The sequence below is a fragment of the Coregonus clupeaformis genome, chromosome 23 (genome assembly GCF_020615455.1).
Source record: "Coregonus clupeaformis isolate EN_2021a chromosome 23, ASM2061545v1, whole genome shotgun sequence".
In the NCBI taxonomy this organism is placed as follows: Eukaryota; Metazoa; Chordata; class Actinopteri; order Salmoniformes; family Salmonidae; genus Coregonus; species Coregonus clupeaformis.
The window spans coordinates 37,676,689-37,698,666 of NC_059214.1; the positions used below are offsets into that span (position 1 = coordinate 37,676,689).

The window sequence follows — 21,978 nt, forward strand, 5'->3', positions numbered from 1 at the left end:
TGCCTTGATGACAGCTTTGCACACTCTTGGCATTCTCTCAACCAGTTTAACCTGTAATGCTTTTCCAACAGTCTTGAAGGAGTTCCCACATATGCTGAGCACTTGTTGGCTGCTTTTCCTTCACTCTGCGGTCCAACTCATCCCAAACCATCTCAATTGGGTTGAGGTTGGGTGATTGTGGAGGCCAGGTCATCTGATGCAGCACTCCATCACTCTCCTTCTTGGTCAAATAGCCCTTACACAGCCTGGAGGTGTGTTTTGGGTCATTGTCCTGTTGAAAAACAAATGATAGTCCCACTAAGCGCAGACCTAATGGGATGGTGTATCACTGCAGAATGCTGTGGTAGCCATGCTGGTTAAGTATGCCTTGAATTCTAAATAAATCACCTACAGTGTCACCAGCAAAGCACCCCCACACCATCACACCTCCTCCTCCATGCTTCACGGTGGGAACTACACATGCAGAGATCATCCATTCACCTACTCTGCGTCTCACAAAGACACGGCGGGGTTGGAACCAAAAATCTCAAATTTGGACTCATCAGACCAAAGAACTGATTTCCATCGGTCTAATGTCCATTGCTTGTGTTTCTTGGCCCAAGCAAGTCTCTTCTTCTTATTGGTGTCCTTTAGTAGTGGTTTCTTTGCAGCAATTCGACCATGAAGGCCTGATTCACGCAGTCTCCTCTGAACAGTTGATGTTGAGATGTGTCTGTTACTTGAACTCTGTGAAGCATTTATTTGGGTTGCAATCAGAGGTGCAGATAATGAACTTATCCTCTGCAGCAGAGGTAACTCTGGGTCTTCCTTTCCTGTGGCCCACTCTTCTCTGTGATCTACCAGGCTGGCTAATAGCTTTCCTACTGATTTAAAACACGACTGGAGTGTGCCGAAGCGCTGCCACTTTGATCTCTTTTGCACTGTTCTGTTCTTCCGTGCCCTCGCAGCCAAATTAGCTATTTTATTAAGATAGAGAAGAGGCATATTCATTCAGATACACCATTTCATCTCACTTCTCATCTACAATATACTGTGGATTTGTCGCAAATGCCACCCTATTCCCTATATAGTGCACTACTTTTGAACAGGGCCATAGGGTTATGGTCAAAAGTAGTGCAATATGAATAGGGTGGCCATTTGAGACATAACCCAAAGCTCCCAGCGCAGGCAGATAGACGGACAGATAGGGGTGTAGAGGGTTAGAAAGATCATGGAGAGGGCTGATCACACATGACAAGCAGCAGAACATGTTGTCTTCTCCTGACTTTAATTTCCTTCCCGTCTTCTTCTAACTTACTGCCTGACTTTGTAACAGGACACTTGTAGATTATGTAAATTATTTTGTCAAAGGTTGTAAGCTAAGTAAGAATTGTCCAAGCCTGGTTAGCCAAGTCTGTTGTGACCACTGGAGTAAGTGCTTATCAGACCTGGGTTCAAATAGTATTTGTTTTCTATCAAAGAGACAGTTTCATCATAGTGCTTGATGGTTTTTGCGACTGCACTTGAAGAAACTTTCAAAGTTCTTGAAATGTTAAAGATTGAGTGACCTTCACGTCTTGAAGTAATGATGGATTGTATTTTCTCTTTGCTTATTTGAGCTGTTCTTGCCATAATATGGACTTGGTATTTTACCCAATAGGGCTATCTTCTGTATACTACCCCTACCTTGTTACAACACAACTGATTGGCTCAAACGCATTAAGAAGGAAAGAAATTCCACAAATTAACTTTTAACAAGGCACACCTGTTAATTGAAATGCATTCCAGGTGGCTACCTCATGAAGCTGGTTGAGAGAATGCCAAGAGTGTGCAAAGCTGTCATCAAGGCAAAGGGTGGCTACTTTGAAGAATCTCAAATATAACATATATTTAGATTTGTTTAATTCCATATGTGTTATTTCATAGTTTTGATGTCTTCACTATTATTCTACAATGTAAAATATAGTAAAAATAAAGAAAAACCCTTGAATGAGTAGGTGTGTCCAAACTTTTGACTGGTACTGTATGTTGACAGCAGAGTAACAGAATACACTGATAGTACTGTGGGGCTGTAATAGTAGTTGGGCATGCCAGTTTGGTAAAGTAGCTTTTTACATTATTTTCTGAGGCTATGGTTTAACTGAACAGAATAGCTAGGCAGCTTATAGCTGCTCGGGGCCAATGTTGAGACTACAAAGCCTTTCAACGCTAAGACATACATTGGGTTCTACAGCTTATCTGACATTGTGTCAACCGCTGCTGTGTGAGGCTGTCTCACACATAATAGAGACCAGACCGTACTGTCATCTGCACTGTCTGTCACCCTCTGGACTTTTACCCTCTCTCACACACACACACACACACACACACACACACACACACACACACACACACACACACACACACACACACACATATATACACACACGTGCACACACACACACACACACACTAACTCACAAACTTTCCCTCCCACCACACACACACACACACACACACACACACACACACACACACACACACACACACACACACACACATACAGTATATACACACTGATTGTCATGTTGGCTCGAAATAACAAGAGAGAAAGAGGATGGTGCTCAGCAAACACTCTGATGTCTGCTTTTTACTTATTCTCCCACTCTCCGCTCTCCATTTGGCCATACCACTGTCTCTTGAAGCCACTTCCGGCCGGAAGCACCATGCAGTGCCTTAGTACAGTAAATCCATCTCTGTAATACTGTGTAGGAGAGAGGCAGAGCTGGGAGAATGAGGATGAATGCGTCCCAAATGACACCTATTCCCTATGGGCCCTGGTCAAAAGTAGCGCTCCACATAGGGAATAGGTGGCCATTTGGGAGATACCCAATGAGTGAAAGTATGAAAAAAAAATAACATGTATGCACTCGCTAACTGTAAGTCGCTCTGGATAAGAGCGTCTGCTAAATGACTAAAATGTAAAATGTAATGTAAATGAAAGATTGGGAGTTGTTTCATGCGATTCAAAATGAAGTGAGCTGAGGGTGATAACATTTAATAGTCCCTGCTCTTCTCTGTGATCTACCAGGCTGGCTAATAGCTTTCCTGCTGATTTGAGTGTGCCGAAGCGCCGCCACTTTCATCTCTTTTGCACTGTTCTGTTCTTCCGTGTCCTCGCAGCCAAATTAGCTATTTTATTAAGATAGAGAAAAGGCATATTCACTCAGATACACCATTTCATCTCACTTCTCATCTACAATATACTGTGGATTTGTCCCAAATGCCACCCTATTCCCTATATAGTGCACTACTTTTGAACAGGGCCATAGGGTTATGGTCAAAAGTAGTGCAATATGAATAGGGTGGCCATTTGAGACATAACCTAAAGCTCCCAGTGCATGCAGATAGACGGACAGATAGGGGTGTAGAGGGTTAGAAAGTTCATGGAGAGGGCTGATCACACATGACAAGCAGCAGAACATGTTGTCTTCTCCTGACTTTAATTTCCTTCCGGTCTTTTAACTTAATTCCCAACTTTGTAACAGGACACTTGTAGATGTTAGATTATGTATTTTGTCAAAGGTTGTAAGCTAAGTAAGAATTGTCCAAGCCTGGTTAGCCAAGTCTGTTGTGACCTCTGGAGTAAGTGCTTATCAGACCTGGGTTCAAATAGTATTTGTTTTCGATCAAATATTTTGAGCATTTGATTAAGCCTGCTTGGACTGCCAGATGGATAAACTATTCCATTGGTTCCACTGTACCAGACAATAATAGCTCAATCAAGCGCAGCTAAATGATTAGATAGAAAACAAATAAGAAGGGTTGGTAGCTAGTATCCAGTACTGTGGCCCTGTCTCACATCTCTCTCCCTCCTCTCTCTCAGGACTCCCTTGATTGCGGCCGGGGTGATAGGGGGCCTCTTCGTGGTGGTCATCGTGGCTCTGAGTGTAGCCGTGTCCGTCCGCAGGAAGAGCATCAAGAAGAAGAGAGCCCTGCGACGCTTCCTCGAGACAGAGGTATGGAGTGTGAACACACACACACACACACACGGGACAAAGGTAAGGGCCTCCTGAGATGTGGATCATAGAAAAAGCTTCCATTGGTCTCATCAAAATATAGGGGCCACGGGGCTAGATGGGACGCAGGCCGAATTTAGAGAGCCTCAATAATACACAGATCGAAGTAACACTTTGCATTGATTGGTTTGAAGTTTCAGTGACAGATTTAATTATTGGCCAAAACTCAGCACAATGGATCTCATGTTACCGATCTCATTATTTATCTTATATGTATCTGTTGTATGGTTGTCACTGTTTAAATATATATATATATATTGTGATGTCACGAGAGGCTGTGTCCTGGAGGGACGTTACATCCCCCTGAGGTGGCTGCAAACCCAGACAGCTATGGCTCCATCTGCTGGTATGGTCGGGAACTCCACCCCTCTATGGCCAATCTTCCCACGCAGCTGAAACAAATGAGGGGCTGATGGGCTGGAGTTGGTTTGGAAGGGAAGAGACACGGTCTGTAGGGTGGGCTCGGGGAAGAAGAGAATTGTGTTATAATTTCGTTAGTTGCCGAAGACCTTTAATAAAAATCCTTGTTTTGGTTGAACCTGGACTCCTTGCACTACTTGGGCAACCCCGCTGGAAGCGTGTAGCCTCTCGTGGCATCACAGATGGTGGAGAATACGGGCACGCTCAAGCGTTAATAGTGCATGTCAGAGGAGGATACCGAAGGTTTGATCACCCAGTTTTCCAAGTTGGCCGTAGGCTCCCCGCCCGACTGAAATGGAGGACATATTGAAAGCCCTTGTTGCTGGCCAGCAAGCCCAGATGCAAGCAAACGTGGCTCTCTTGGAGGAGCAAAAGAAAGCCAACCTTCTGAAGGCAGAGGAATTGCAGTTGCAGAGACAGAGGGTGGTCCAAAATACCCGCCCAATAAAGGCAAGTGACTTTATATCTAAGATGGGAGCTACCGATGACATTGAGGCATACCTGCATGCATTTGAGGCCACGGCCACTAGGGAAGCCTGGCCCAAGCAACAGTGGGTTGGTCTGTTAGCCCCCTTTCTAACCCGGGGAAGCGCTGAATGCTGTCCGGGACCTGGGCCCTGACCAGGTTACTGACTATGATGCCCTGAAGTCTGAGATCCTCAGCAGATATGGACTCACAAAATTTGGTATGGCCCAGCGCTTTCACAGTTGGACCTTCCAACCAGACCAACCTCCTCGGGCGCAGATGCATGAACTTGTCCGAATCGCAAGGAAATGGCTGGATCCGCAGAGGAATACAGCAGCGGCGGTGGTGGAGGCCGTTGTGGTGGATGGTTACCTACGCGCCCTGCCTTATGAGGCAAAAACGGTTCATCAGTCAACAGGCCTTGACCACGGCTGATCTGACCGTGGAAGCTGTGGAAAAGTACCAGGCCACAGCGGAGATGCTGAATGCTTCCCGAAAAAGACCCCAGGAGGGCGGCCCCACCACAAATGGGAAGGACCCGTCCAAAGGACCCCAAGGTCTCGAACCCAGCCACGTCAGGACTTATCCCGGCTCCAGGGGGGAGCCAGAAACCAGGCGGGTCCAAGAAGAGTACACCAGGAGGGGGAAACTTCGACAGTGTTACCGGTGTGGGGAGATGGGACATATCTCCTGGCAGTGTGGGAAACCAGCCGATGAACCTATGCCCACTGCGGAGTCCTCCAGCTCAGCACCCACACACCGGGTTGCCTCGCTCTTGGGAGTCGTAGATGGCGGCCCAGATCGACCCCCCACCTGCCCGGTAACTGTGAATCACCATGATGTGGAGGCCTTACTGGATTCTGGTAGCCGGGCCACCCCTGGTGCGTAAGGATTTGGTGGGCCCAACGTGTCTGACCCCGGGGAAAGTCCTCCCAGTTTCCTGTGTCCATGGGGACACCAGAGAATACCCCATTACTGAACTTACAATGACCAGCACACGGGGAACCATACACACGACGGCGGGGGTGGTTGATTCCTCCCCGTCCCTGTCCTAATTGGACGAGACTGCCCAGCCTTTTACCCACTCTGGAGAGAGTCTCAGGAGAGGATAACCCGAGTACCTCGGAAACGGAGAGGCAAGACTCATCCTGGGAAGGCTCCGGTGCAATCCTCCGAGTTACTCACTCCCGCCCGGGCTCTGATAGGGATGGCAGGTGCCCAGACCGACACAGAGACGGAGCTACAGAATCTGGACAAAGAACTGTCTGGTCTGAAGGGGACCGCTGAGAGGTATCGTTTGTTAAAGCAACAGTTAGACATGAAGACAGAAGAGTTAGATATCCTCCAGGCTAAACTCCAACAGAGCTCCTTCCCTAAGCAACAGGAGGAGCTGGAGAGGCTGCGCAGGACCATCGAGGAGTGTGAGGAGACCCTGCGCAGTAGTAAGGAGGTCCAGAAGAAGGCAGAGGAGAAGTACAAGGTGTTGGAGAACAAGATGAAGAATGCGGAGGCAGAGAGAGAGAAGGAACTGAAAGCTGCTCAACAGAAGCTAAACTCTGCTAAAACCAAGGCTGATGCGTTCAGTAAGAAACTCAAGGAGAGACAACAGGAGGCTGAGTCCCTGGTCCTAGAGGTGGAGGAGTTGAAGAGAGAGCAGGCTGGCAAGCACCACGGCAATGCGGACGCCCTCTCCCGGCGTGATGCCTTCTTCGCTGCCTTTACCCCGGCGAGGACGTCGGTCCCGAGGAGGGGATGTGTGATGTCACGAGAGGCTGTGTCCTGGAGGGACGTTACATCCCCTGAGGTGGCTGCAAACCCAGACAGCTATGGCTCCATCTGCTGGTATGGTCGGGAACTCCACCCCTCTATGGCCAATCTTCCCACGCAGCTGAAACAAATGAGGGGCTGATGGGCTGGAGTTGGTTTGGAAGGGAAGAGACACGGTCTGTAGGGTGGGCTCGGGAAGAAGAGAATTGTGTTATAATTTCGTTAGTTGCCGAAGACCTTTAATAAAAATCCTTGTTTTGGTTGAACCTGGACTCCTTGCACTACTTGGGCAACCCCGCTGGAAGCGGTAGCCTCTCGTGGCATCACAATATATATATATATATATATATATATATATATATATATATATATATATATATATATTGTTGAACCCTGACTGCTGAAAAATTGATTGATTGATTGATTGAAGGAATAATTAATTAAAACAAGATTGAACTAGATCTTACATCCTAGTAGCCTTAGTGAAAAAGACTTCACTCACTGCTCTATGAAGAGCTGTAATAACAGCCTTGTGTGCTCATCTCTCTCATGGTATGCGATGTAGTCTATGATGTGTTCTGTGATGTGTGTAGGGCCACTGGTGGCTGGGGCCCGGGGCTATGAGAACACAGAGAGCTTAGGGAATAGACAGACTGACGGAGAGGAGGTAGAGAGCATCATCTCCAGCTCAAACTAATCACTTTCTCCTCTGAGGCATTTCTCCCTCCTCTCTTCCTATTCTCCCTCTCCTCTCTCCCTCCTCTGTGGCATTTCTCTCTCCTCTCTCTGTCCATTCTCATCTCATTTATCCCTCTCTCTCTCTCTCTCTCTCTCTCTCTCGCTCTCTCGCTCTCTCGCTCTCTCTCCCTCTCTTTCTCTCCTCTCCTCTGTGGCCTCTCTCCCTCCACGTTCCATCCTCTGTCTCCCTCCTCTTTCCCTCCTCTGATGCCTCCCTCACTCCTCTCTCCCTCCTCTCCCTTCTCTCTCCCTCCTCTCCTTTGTTACGGTATAGAACACGAGAGCTTCTTTGGAATGGATGTTCTATACAAAAATACCAGCAATACTCACATTGAACTCATTCTAAACAAGGCTTCAAAGCAACACAAATACAATACCACATCATACCGTGTTAAGATAACAATCATCTTGTTGCACTGCTTCTATAGGCACTATGACATTGTATTGTACCTAGTCTAGAAACGTGAACAAAACCACCATTACTATATAACCATTACTATACTCCGGCTTCCTGTTTACGAACAGAAGCTTAATCCGGAAGTAGCCATGACGTGCTCCATAAAGAAATGGTCCACCGAAACGGAGGCTATGCTGCAGGACTGCTTTGCTGGCGCTGACTGGAATATGTTCCAGGATTCCGCCAATAGCATTGACGAGCTAACCACCTCCGTCACCTGCTTCATCAGAAAATGCATCGCCGACGTTGTCCCCACAGTGAAGGTATGTTGCTTCCCCAATCAAAAGCCCTGGATTAACATAGAGGTACGTGCTAAGCTAAAAGACAGAGCTACCGCACACAGGGCTATCGCAGCAAACCCTGAGGCTATGGCTGAGGACACAAATGCGTACAAGAAGTCCCACTACGACCTCCAAAGAGCCATCAAACAGGCAAAAGTATAATATAGGAACAAGGTGGAATCCTATTACACCGGCTCCGACGCCCGACACATGTGGCAGGGGCTACAGTCCATTAAGTATTACAAAGGACGACCTAGCCTTGATCTGCCCAACGATGCCTCTCGACTAGACGAACTCAATGCATTTTATGCAGGCTTCGGCAAAAATAACACCAAGCCGTTCATAAGGGCCCCAGCCGTCCCAGAGAACTGGGTGATCCCGCTCTCTGAGGCTGATATGAATAAGGCTTTTAATCTGGTCAACACTCGCAAGGCCGCGGGGCCTGACAGTATTCCAGGGTGGGTTCTCAGAGCATGCACAGACCAGCTGGCAGGCATCTTCACTGTCATTTTCAACCTCTCCTTGTCCCAGTCTGTAATCCCCATGTCTCAAGCTGACCACCATCATTCCTGTTCCCAAGAACTCTAAGGCTACCTGCCACAATGACTACCGCACTGTAGCACTCACATCTGTAATCATGAAGTGCTTTGAAAGGCTGGTCATGGCACACATCAATTCCATCATCCCAGACTTCAGCAGCAAACTGCACTAGTTCTTCAACCTCAGGAGGCTGAAGAAATTTGGCTTGGCCCCTAAGACCCTCATGAACTTCTACAGATGCACCATTGAGAGCATCCTGTTGGGCTGTATCACCGCCTGGCACGGCAATTACACCGTCCGCAACCGCAGGGCTCTCCAGCGCGTGATGCGTCAGTCCAATGCATCACGGGGGCACACTGCCTGCCCTCCAGAACATCTACAGCACCCGGTGTCATAGGAAGGCCAAGGAGATAATCAAGGACCTCAGCCACCCGAGCCACGGCCTGTTCACCCCACTACTATCTAGAAGGCAGAGACAGTACAGGTGCATCAAAGCTGGGACAGAGAGACTGAAAAACAGCTCTATCTCCAGGCCATCAGACTGTTAATCACCACTAGCCGCCCAGTACCCTGCCCTGAACCTTAGTCACTGGTACTAGCCGGATACCACCCGGTACTCTACCCTGCACCTTAGAGACTGCTGCCCTATGTATATAGTCATTGAACACTGGTCACTTTAATAATGTTTACACACTGTTTTACCCACTTCATATATATATACAGTGGGGAGAACAAGTATTTGATACACTGCCGATTTTGCAGGTTTTCCTACTTACAAAGCATGTAGAGGTCTGTAATACTGTACACTTCAACTGTGAGAGACGGAATCTAAAACAAAAATCCAGAAAATCACATTGTATGATTTTTAAGTAATTAATTTGCATTTTATTGCATGACATAAGTATTTGATCACCTACCAACCAGTAATAATTCTGGCTCTCACAGACCTGTTAGTTTTTCTTTAAGAAGCCCTCCTGTTCTCCACTCATTACCTGTATTAACTGCACCTGTTTGAACTCGTTACCTGTATAAAAGACACCTGTCCACACACTCAATCAAACAGACACCAACCTCTCCACAATGGCCAAGACCAGAGAGCTGTGTAAGGACATCAGGGATAAAATTGTAGACCTGCACAAGGCTGGGATGGGCTACAGGACAATAGGCAAGCAGCTTGGTGAGAAGGCAACAACTGGAAGAAAATGGAAGAAGTTCAAGATGACGGTCAATCATCCTCGGTCTGGGGCTCCATGCAAGATCTCACCTCGTGGGGCATCAATGATCATGAGGAAGGTGAGGGATCAGCCCAGAACTACACAGCAGGAGAACACCATCCCAACCGTGAAGCATGGAGGTGGAAACATCATTCTTTGGGATGCTTTTCTGCAAAGGGGACAGGACGACTGCACTGTATTGAGGGGAGGATGGATGGGGCCATGTATCGCGAGATCTTGGCCAACAACCTCCTTCCCTCAGTAAAAGCATTGAAGATGGGTCGTGGCTGGGTCTTCCAGCATGACAACGACCCGAAACACACAGCCAGGGCAACTAAGGAGTGGCTCCATAAGAAGCATCTCAAGGTCCTGGAGTGGCCTAGCCAGTCTCCAGACCTGAACCCAACAGAAAATCTTTGGAGGGAGCTGAAAGTCCGTATTGCCCAGCGACAGCCCCGAAACCTGAAGGATCTGGAGAAGGTCTGTATGGAGGAGTGGGCCAAAATCCCTGCTGCAGTGTGTGCAAACCTGGTCAAGACCTACAGGAAACGTATGATCTCTGTAATTGCAAACAAAGGTTTCTGTACCAAATATTAAGTTTAGCTTTTCTGATGTATCAAATACTTATGTCATGCAATAAAATGCAAATTAATTACTTAAAAATTATACAATGTGATTTTCTGGATTTTTGTTTTAGATTCCGTCTCTCACAGTTGAAGTGTACCTATGATAAAAATTACAGACCTCTACATGCTTTGTAAGTAGGAAAACCTGCAAAATCAGCAGTGTATCAAATACTTGTTCTCCCCACTGTATACTGCAGGGTTCTTCAATTGCGGTCCTGGAGGGCCGAAACACCTCTGTTTTTCATCCTCTCCTTCTAATCAGGGGCTAATTCAGACCTGGGACACCAGGTGAGTGCAATTAACTACCAGGTAGAAATAAAAAACAGAAGTGTTTCGGCCCTCCAGGACCGCAATTGAAGAACCCTGGTATACTGGATTCTAGTCAAGGCTCATCCTATATCACTACTGCTGTACACACCTTTTCTATTCATATACTGCCCATACTGTCTATTTCACACCATTATATACAGTATACAGTATATATTTGTATTCCGGACTTTGACGTTGCTCGTTCTGATATTTCTTTTAAAAAATATATATATATATATTTCTTGTTTTGAATTGTTAGGTGTTACTGCACTGTTGGAGCTAGAAACATAAGCATTTCGGTGCACCTGTGATAACATCTGCAAAATATGTGTAGCGACCAATACAATTTGATTTGATTTGATTGACAAACACACACACTCCTCCCTCCACAGAGTGGGGAGCAGATTGGAGACCTCATTTTTCATCCTCCGTACAGACATCCATCTCAATTAATTACCCAGTCTGCCATGCTGTAGAGCTCGACTCAACCAAACCAGGAAGCATTTTGTCTGAATTTGGGACTCTAACGAAATATCAAGCGCACCATCTCCCTCTCTCCCTCTCTCCCTCCTCAACTGATCACAATGAATGGATAGGATAGGTAAAGGATGGTTTGGTCCCAAATGGCACCCTATTCCCTACATAGCTCGCTACTTTTGACCAGGTACCATATCTGGTTGCAACTGGCTAGGAATTATATGAAATTTACAGGGAGAGAGAATTTTATTAGAATTGAATTTGTGGAATGAATCCCAACCCTGCTGCTAAGTCTGCATAGCTGCATTTACAAGTATTCATCCCCACTACATGTGAAATAGATTAGTTATATGAGTTACTGTGAAATAACATGAATAGAGAACCTATTATTGAGTTTCAGTATACTGATAGCCATGACTTGTGTTCATATTTGAGTCACCCATAATACTGTTGCTTATACCTACCGTGAGAGGAGGCCTGATAAATACAGTGGGGAAAAAAAGTATTTAGTCAGCCACCAATTGTGCAAGTTCTCCCACTTAAAAAGATGAGAGAGGCCTGTAATTTTCATCATAGGTACACGTCAACTATGACAGACAAATTGAGGAAAAAAATTCCAGAAAATCACATTGTAGGATTTTTTATGAATTTATTTGCAAATTATGGTGGAAAATAAGTATTTGGTCACCTACAAACAAGCAAGATTTCTGGCTCTCACAGACCTGTAACTTCTTCTTTAAGAGGCTCCTCGGTCCTCCACTAGTTACCTGTATTAATGGCACCTGTTTGAACTTGTTATCAGTATAAAAGACACCTGTCCACAACCTCAAACAGTCACACTCCAAACTCCACTATGGCCAAGACCAAAGAGCTGACAAAGGACACCAGAAACAAAATTGTAGACCTGCACCAGGCTGGGAAGACTGAATCTGCAATAGGTAAGCAGCTTGGTTTGAAGAAATCAACTGTGGGAGCAATTATTAGGAAATGGAAGGCATACAAGACCACTGATAATCTCCCTCGATCTGGGGCGCCACGCAAGATCTCACCCCGTGGGTCAAAATGATCACAAGACCGGTGAGCAAAAATCCCAGAACCACACGGGGGGACCTAGTGAATGACCTGCAGAGAGCTGGGACCAAAGTAACAAAGCCTACCATCAGTAACACACTACGCCGCCAGGGACTTAAATCCTGCAGTGCCAGACGTGTCCCCCTGCTTAAGCCAGTACATGTCCAGGCCCGTGCTAGAGTGCATTTGGATGATCCAGGAGAGGATTGGGAGAATGTCATATGGTCAGATGAAACCAAAATAGAACTTTTTGGTAAAAACTCAACTCGTCGTGTTTGGAGGACAAAGAATGCTGAGTTGCATCCAAAGAACACCATACCTACTGTGAAGCATGGGGGTGGAAACATCATGCTTTGGGGCTGTTTTTCTGCAAAGGGACCAGGACGACTGATCCGTGTAAAGGAAAGAATGAATGGGGCCATGTATCGTGAGATTTTGAGTGAAAACCTCCTTCCATCAGCAAGGGCATTGAAGATGAAACGTGGCTGGGTCTTTCAGTATGACAATGATCCCAAACACACCGCCCGGGCAACGAAGGAGTGGCTTCGTAAGAAGCATTTCAAGGTCCTGGAATGGTCTAGCCAGTCTCCAGATCTCAACCCCATAGAAAATCTTTGGAGGGAGTTGAAAGTCAGTGTTGCCCAGCGACAGCCCCAAAACATCACTGCTCTAGAGGAGATCTGCATGGAGGAATGGGCCAAAATACCAGCAACAGTGTGTGAAAACCTTGTGAAGACTTACAGAAAACGTTTGACCTGTGTCATTGCCAACAAAGGGTATATAACAAAGTATTGAGAAACTTTTGTTATTGACCAAATACTTATTTTCCACCATAATTTGCAAATAAATTCATAAAAAATCCTACAATGTGATTTTCTGGATTTTTTTCCCTCATTTTGTCTGTCATAGTTGACGTGTACCTATGATGAAAATTACAGGCCTCTCTCATCTTTTTAAGTGGGAGAACTTGCACAATTGGTGGCTGACTAAATACTTTTTTTCCCCACTGTATGTGTCCTGGTCTAGCGGTAGCTCACTCTAAACTCAGACAGACAGACAGACAGACAGACAGACAGACAGACAGACAGACAGACAGACAGACAGACAGACAGACAGACAGACAGACAGACAGACAGACAGACAGACAGACAGACAGGTGGTCAGTCTACAGTCTACCATGTAGGAGAGGAGAGGGTACTCTGCGTTAACAGACATCAGTGACAGGTTCCATTTAAGCTCTCAGTACCACATAGGTTGGTGTAAGAGCCTGAATGTACTGGTCTCCTGCCATGTCCTTCTACCCTACAGTTACAGTGCCATGAAGTGATGGTGCACTAGGCTTTTTACTAGTTATTTTAGTAATGACAAGATTGTGCATTTTTCGATTATACCTTACATCTCTGCTCTCTCGCGCTCTCTCCATATGTTCCTCTCCTCTGTGCTGTCTTGGTTACCTGCACACACATTCAGTACTATTCACTACTTTATTATTATGGAACTCACGGTTTTTATTCAATATAAATTGGCTCAATGCAAAACTCATGCTTTAACGTCAGTGGTAAGTCAGTTAATTGAAACAATAACAAAGCGGAGACCCCGCCTCTGTTTTGGTAAAAAGCTGAGGGATGGCCTTGGAGAAATGGAACCACTCTCAAATTCATAGACAATGCTATGGATGCAAGGACTGACCATCCATGATATCAACATGATAGCTTTAGCCATATTTTGAGGCTATACAGTGTTGTTTCTTTTTTTTTTTTTTTTTTTTTTGTTTGGGGGGAATGGATCAGCTTAATATTGCAGATAGATTGTATCTTCTATCAATGTAATTGTCTGCATCACTTCCAATCCCCCATGTTTTTTTTTTTGTTTTTTTATATATATATATTTTTTTATATATATACTCCCCTTTATTACTTTTCAACCCCACCATCCTTTCCCTACTTGGAGTAAATTAGTGAACAACAATTCCCAGGCCTCTACTTCCGGTCTATACTTACTATCTACACCTTATGGACACAGTTAATTTTACAATAATTCTATTATATATATACATATATATATACATATACATACATACATACATACATACATACATATCATTATTATTATTATTATTATTATTTATTTATTTTTTGCTCCTGAACTACTTCTACTCTCAACCTCTCCGATCGTTTTCATGATGTCCATCCGGTTTGCTTCTATATGCCATATCTTTCTAACTGTGCTCTTTCCCAAAAGCTCCCAACATACAGCCTATATACTTATTATGGACACAGTATGCTTTACATTATTAGCTATCTTTGTTATTATTTGTTGTTATTTGTTATTAGTCCCATCCTTCAACTCTATTCAATACCTCCCATCTATCTCTTAACACCATCCATATCGGATTTCTATTTGCCATATATATTTCAACCGTACTGTGATGTTTTACAAAAAGTTCTGAACCTTTCTATTCTCATTGCTTCTACAGATTGAGAGTTAAAAATAAACAGCTTTGCTAAAAGTATTATTATATTATTGATTGATTGACTATGGCTTTTCAGATCACCCAGTAATGCTATCTGCAAGGTTAGTTCCAGGTAAATATTGCAATCCTTTAGCCATTCCTGGACCAGTGTCCAAAAACAAGCTACAAATGGACAGAACCAAAACAAATGGTCCAATGATTCCGTCTCTTCACAGCAAAATCTGCAGAGCTGGGAAGATTGTATCCCCATATAAATAACATTCTATTGGTAGCAAGGATTTTATATAATAATTTAAATTGAAAGATTCTAATTTTTGAATCCGGTGTCGTTTTGCGTGTCAGTTCATAAACACTATGCCATGGGATCGGTACATCAAAGATCTCTTCCCAACTATTTTGCAATCTATATGGGACGGCTGTCAATCCTTTGGTCCTTAAGTGAAACTGATATATTTTTTTTATTTATCACAGTTTTCCTTAACCAATTATGTTCTTTAATGCAAGGCCGACAGACAAGTTCCTTACTTTCTCCCCCTTCCACTTTCCTCTTCCATTTTTGCGGTAAAGCTGCCATTATTTGGTTGTAATTTTGGGTAGAGCAGACATTTCCATATGTTTTTGTTAGCTGCATGTGCGTCATAACTCCACCAGTCCTACCGATGATATCATTTACAAAGATTATACCTTTTTTAAACATTCTGTCAAAAAATAAAGGTTTTTTGTCAATTAGTATATTTGAATTTAACCACAATATTTGTTGCATTATTTGTTCTGTCGTTTCTGGAGGATTAAATTGAAATTGCAACCAACTTTCTATGGCTTGTTTTAGAAATAGTGACATTTGGGATATTATTTCCTTTTCAAATAACTGAAAGTGTGAGGTTGTAATCTGAATAAAGGGAAAAAGGCCTTTCTTGAACATTGGGTGAGACAATCTTACTAATTTGCTTGAGAACCAGTTCGGATTTAAGTATAACTTTTGTAAGACTGAAGCTTTTAGTGATAGGTCTAATGCTTTAATATTTAATAATTTCTGTCCTCCGAATTCATATTCATTATATAAATATGCTCTTTTAATTTTGTCTGGCTTGCCGTTCCAAATAAAATTGAATATTTTTTCTCATATAATTTAAAAAACTGTTCGCTAGGCGTAGGCAAGACCATAAGCAAATAGGTAAACTGTGATAATACTAATGAGTTAATCAGGGTGATTTTTCCACAAATTGACAGGTATTTTCCTTTCCATGGTAGTAAGATCTTATCTATTTTTGCTAATTTTCTATTAAAATTTATTGAAGTGAGATCATTTATTTCCTTTGGGATATGTATTCCGAGTATATCCACATCACCATCAGACCATTTTATTGGTAAACTACATGGTAATGTAAAAATTGTATTTTTTAGTGATCCAATACGTAATATAGTACATTTGTCATAATTTGGTTGTAATCCAGAGAGGTTAGAAAATGTATCTAGATCCTCTATGAGGCTGTGGAGGGATTCTAGTTGTGGATTAAAAAAAAAACATGAATCATCAGCGTACAATGACACCTTTGTTTTTAAGGTCTTTATTTCTAATCCTCTGATATTATTATTAGATCTGATTTTAATCGCTAACATCTCGATGGCCACAATAAATAGATATGCCGATAGTGGACAACCTTGTTTCACTCCTCTTGACAGTTTAAAACTTTCAGAGAAATAGCCATTATTTACTATTTTACACCTAGGGTTACTATACATGATTTTGACCCATTTTATAAGAGATTCTCCAAAATTGAAATGCTCCAGGCATTTATATATAAACCCCAGTCGAACTTTATCAAATGCCTTTTTCAAAGTCTGCTATGAATAGCAGGCCTGGTTTCCCATATTTTCCATAGTGTTCTAATGTTTCCAATAATTGCCTTATATTATCTCCAATGTATCTTCCATGTAAAAACCTGTCTGATTAGAATGAATAATATCCGGCAATACCCTTTTTTAATTCTATGCGCTATACATTTTGCTAGGATTTTTGCATCACAACACTGAAGTGTAAGGGGCCTCCAATTTTGTAAATGGACTGGATCTTTATATTTTCCACTTGTATCCTGTTTCAGTAATAATGAGATCAGTCCTTCTTCTTGAGTGTCAGATAATCTACCATTTACATAGGAGTGGTTAAAACATGCTAATAACGGTCCTCTTAGTATATCAAAAAAGGTTTGGTATACCTCGACTGGTATGCCATCCAACCCTGGAGTTTTCCCAGACTTAAAGTCTTTAATTGCATCCAGAAGTTCCTCCTCTGTAATTTCACCTTCACATGAGTCTTTCTGTGTGGCTGTTAATTTGACATTATCAATAGAAAAAAAATCTCTACAATTAGCTTCAGTTAGAGGAGATGGAGGCGACTGAAAAGAAAACATATGCTTAAAGTACTTTGTTTCTTCCTTCAAAATGTCATTTGGTGAATCATGGGTGACTCCGTCAATTGTAACCAGTTTCATTAAGTTCTTTTTGGTAGCATTCCTATGTTGAAGATTAAAAAAGAATTTTGTGCATTTTTCCCCATATTCCATCCAGTTTGCTTTATTTTTTATAATATGTTACACTTGATCTTTCTCCTATACAGTGTTTGTTTACATTTACATTGTTTACAAACATTGGAGTAAAAAAATAGCTTATATTTTGGATTATAATGGGGTACGACAGTTGATCTAAAATCATGAGGCAATTATAAGTTATATTATTCAAGAATCAATGTGTGTAAAAAAATATAATTCATCTATAAGTCAAGAAATGGAGCAACTAAGGATTTTAGCTTTAAATAACAACAAGTAATAACAAACAAGAAATGACTGCTCGAAGAGACTACTAAGTAAATGGACATCCTAGTAGTCTTCCTCAGGTTTCAGCACCACAGATTAGAGTGGGTTGGTGGATAGCTCCCTCCCGTTCCTTGCAACTACACGTTCAGCACCTCATCTAAGGGTGTTTTCACATATAGTCCTCTTTAAAGTAACCGATCTCAGTCCTCTTTAAAGTGAACTCTGGGGTAAAAAACACAGTATTCACACTGCCCTTGCCTTTGAATGAGGACTGAACTCCATCTCTGAACTTTTGCCATCTCACTTTACCTATTTTGTAGTCCGAGTCCTCGTTGCATTCATATTGCTATGTTTAGAAAGGAACCAAGATCTTTTTCCAACATTCACTCAATGCACTCTGGGTTTTTGCAAAGTGCAGGATAAGCCATTCCATCAGAATGTGCTATCGGACAACTAGATACTGTACATACTTACACTTTGGAAGCTAATAGATTGCATTTAGTTAAAAGATGAAACAATAATTGTAATCAGAAGATACTATTAACATGTAAATATTATTAGTAACAGAATAAATAGCAGAAGAATAACTACCGATTAAATAATGCTGGAATTGAAAACTGTACACCCAATGTAGGCTACTGCCCTTTAAGAGCTAGAATAGATTTTCTACCCTATGTTGTGATTCTCACCAAATATGTTGTTGTCTTCTCACACTATTCAAACTCCACAATCGAATAAACAGTTTATGAAGCTCTCTAAGCCTATAGATCACATATTGCAAACAAATAATCTTGAACTAAAAACTCCATACATATTTTGGAATTTCTGTGCATCCCCTGTGCATCGCTAATCAATATGCAAAAACAGCACACATTTTTTTCGGAGAACCTGCACATTACCATCTTCTCTCTTTTGTGGCACCAATGTGAGGGGTTGTGGCAGTAGTCTAGTGTGTGGTGCGGGAATAATGACAAGCGAGCCTGGTGAGCTTTGTGTTCACATTGCCCTAAAAAAGGGAACCGGGCCGCGGAATTCAAGCGAACCGAACTCAGACCACCTCTAGAGATGGTCTCAGTTCAGTTTGCTTCGGGGGCTCTTTTGAGGGTTCTGAGTTCCTTTCGAGTGTTCACACTGCACAAAAACATTCAACAAAATTGTCTGAAATGGACCAAGTGTGAAAACACCCTAACAGACAGCTCCCTACAGTCTGGGGCGAAGGTGAGGTTGCTGGCTATGTGTGGCCCTCTGGCTCATCACAACAGTCTGATTAAAAAACAATAGCTGTTCTTCATTTAAATGGAATTCTGAATCAGCCTTGCAGGAGAGGACAGAGAAGAGGAAAGAGGGGAAGGAGAGGGGGAAGAGGAAGAGGAGGGGGAGGAAAGTGATAGGAAGGGGCAGGGAAGATGGGAGAGGAAGGAGAGAGGGAAGGTAACGGGGAAATAGAGGGGGAGGGAAACAAAGGGAAAGGGGGGAAGGAGAGGGGGAGGAGAGGAGAGAGGAAAGAAGGAGAAGGAGAAGGAGAAGGGGAGGAGAGGAGAGACGAAAGAAAGAGAGGGAGAAGGAGAAGGGGAGGAGAGGAGAGAGGAAAGAAGGAGAGGGGGAAGGAGAAGGGGAGGAGAGGAGAGGAGAGAGGAAAGAAGGAGAGGGGGAAGGAGAAGGAGAGGAGAGACGAAAGAAAGAGAGGGAGAAGGAGAAGGAGAAGGGGAGGAGAGGAGAGAGGAAAGAAGAAGAGGGGGAAGGAAAAGGGGAGGAGAGGAGAGAGGAAAGAAGGAGAAGGGAGAAGAAGAAGGGGAGGAGAGGAGAGAGGAAAGAAGGAGAGGGGGAAGGAGAAGGGGAGGAGAGGAGAGAGGAAAGAAGGAGAGGGAGAAGGAGAAGGGGAGGAGAGGAGAGAGGAAAGAAGAAGAGGGGGAAGGAAAAGGGGAGGAGAGGAGAGAGGAAAGAAGGAGAGGTAGAAGGAGAAGGGGAGGAGAGGAGAGAGGAAAGAAGGAGCGGGGGAAGGAGAAGGGGAGGAGAGGAGAGAGGAGAGAGGAAAAGAAGGAGAGGGAGAGGAGAAGGGGAGGAGAGGAGAGAGGAAAGAAGGAGAGGTTGAAGGAGAAGGGGAGGAGAGGAGAGAGGAAAGAAGGAGCGGGGGAAGGAGAAGGGGAGGAGAGGAGAGAGGAGAGAGGAAAAGAAGGAGAGGGAGAGGAGAAGGGGAGGAGAGGAGAGAGGAAAAGAAGGAGAGGGAGAAGGAGAAGGGGAGGAGAGGAGAGCGGAAAAGAAGGAGAGGGAGAGGAGAAGGGTAGGAGAGGAGAGAGGAAATAAGGAGAGGTTGAAGGAGAAGGGGAGGAGAGGAGAGACGAAAGAAGGAGAGGGAGAGGAGAAGGGGAGGAGAGGAGAGAGGAAAGAAGGAGAGGGAGAAGGGGAGGAGAGGAGAGACGAAAGAAGGAGAGGTTGAAGGAGAAGGGGAGGAGAGAGGAAAGAAGGAGAGGGAGAAGGAGAAGGAGAGGAGAGGAGAGAGGAAAGAAGGAGAGGGGGAAGAGGAAGAAGAGGGGGTGGGAGAGGTGTAGGAAATAGATATGGAGGACATCCCATCTTCTCTGCCCCTTCCCTGTCCTTACATATCTCTTTCCTCCCCCTCTCCCTCCCCCTCTTCTTCCTTTTCCCCTATCCTTCTTTGCTCTCTCTTCCCCCTCTCATTCTCCCTCTTTCTTCCCCCTCTCCTTCTCTCTTTCCACTTCCCCTCTTTCCTCTTCTATGTCCTGTCCTGCAAGGCTGATTCAGAATACCATTTAAATAAAGAACAGCTATGGTTTTTTAATGAATGTTGTGATGAGTCAGAGGACAGGGCCGAGGCAGAGAGGAGAGCTGATTTACTTCTTCTCTCTTTCTCTGTCTCTCTCCCCCTCTTTCTCTCTGTCTCTCTCTCTCTTTCTCTCTCTCTTTTTCTTCCCTCTCCCTGTCTATCTCTCTCTCTCTCTCTGCTCCTTCCCTCTCTTTCTTTATCTCTCTCTCTCTCTCTCTCTCTCTCTCTCTCTCTCTCTCTCTCTCTCTCTCTCTCTCTCTCGCCACTCTCTTTTCTTTCTTTCTTTCTTTCTTTCTTTCTCCCTCTACCTCTATCTCTCTATTTCCCCTCCTTCTGTCTCTCTTTCTCTCTCCCTCTTCCTCTCTCTGTCTCTCTCTCTTTTTCTCCCTCTGTCTCTTTCTCTGTTCCCCTCTCTTTCTACCTCTTTCTCTCCCCTTTCTTTCCCTCTCTTTTCACCTCTCTCCCTCTCTCTCCCTCTCTCCCTTCCAGTGGATTCATTCTCCACTTGAAAGATAATGAAACTACGAGAGCCTATACTCCTCTTCAACTGTTGCTATTATCCACCCCCTCGTTCTCTCCATCTCTCCCATTTCAACCATCTCTTTCCCTCTCTCTTCCCCTCTTGTTTTCTTTTTCTCACTTTTGCCTCTCTGGTAAGTCTCTTTTAAAGTTTATCTTCCAAAGATTAAAGAGTGCCATACCCATGGGAGATGTGACTGGTTGGTTTCTTAATAGCTTGATAGATAGATAGGTTCATTGGTTCATTGACTGGTAGTGGAGTGAGGAACTAACATATTGCTGATTGATTAATTGACTGACTAATTGACTTATGACTTCATTGATTAATTGACTGACTCATTGAGTGATGAGTTGATTGATTAATTTACTGTTTAACTTAATGATAAGTTGATTGATTGTTTCTCCTTATAGCTAGTGGAGCCCCTGACACCTAGTGGTACCGCCCCTAACCAGGCCCAGCTCCGCATCCTCAAAGAGACTGAACTCAAGAGGGTCAAGATACTGGGCTCGGGGGCCTTCGGCACCGTCTACAAGGTATCACCTTATCACATGCACTCACATACACTCAACCACTTGTTTTGCTAGTTAGAAATGAGGAGGTGTTTCAAGGTGGAGGTTGGGAGAGAGAACGATAAGGAGCGAGAGAAGAGGGGCCTGGGGAGATGATAACAGGAAATGAGAATGGAAGGAAATAGGGAGGGAGGAACGGAGGTAGACAGGGGAGAGAGAGAGAAAGAGTGAGAGTTCCGATAGGCACACACAGGTTTTTCGAAATGTTTGCACATTTATAAAAAATAACAAACTGAAATACCTTATTTACATAAGTATTCAGACCCTTTGCTATGATCATCTTTGAGATGTTTCTACAACTTGATTGGAGTACATTGATTGGGGCTCCCGAGTGGCGCAGCGGTCTAAGGCACTGCATCTCAGTGCTTGAGGCATCACTACAGACCACCTGGTTCGATTCCAGGCTGTATCACAA

The 21,978-nt window shown here is 44.0% G+C and overlaps 1 protein-coding gene across 1 annotated transcript in view; it reads left to right on the forward strand.

The window, feature by feature from the left end:
- Nucleotides 1-21,978, forward strand: part of LOC121536997 (receptor tyrosine-protein kinase erbB-4-like) — a 132,208-nt gene that overhangs the window by 64,597 nt on the left and 45,633 nt on the right. Inside the window, exons 11-12 of the mRNA XM_041844702.2 lie at nucleotides 3,845-3,977; nucleotides 21,405-21,527. Of these exons, the coding sequence (XP_041700636.2) occupies nucleotides 3,845-3,977; nucleotides 21,405-21,527 (256 nt within the window). The remainder of the gene's footprint in view (nucleotides 1-3,844; nucleotides 3,978-21,404; nucleotides 21,528-21,978) is intronic.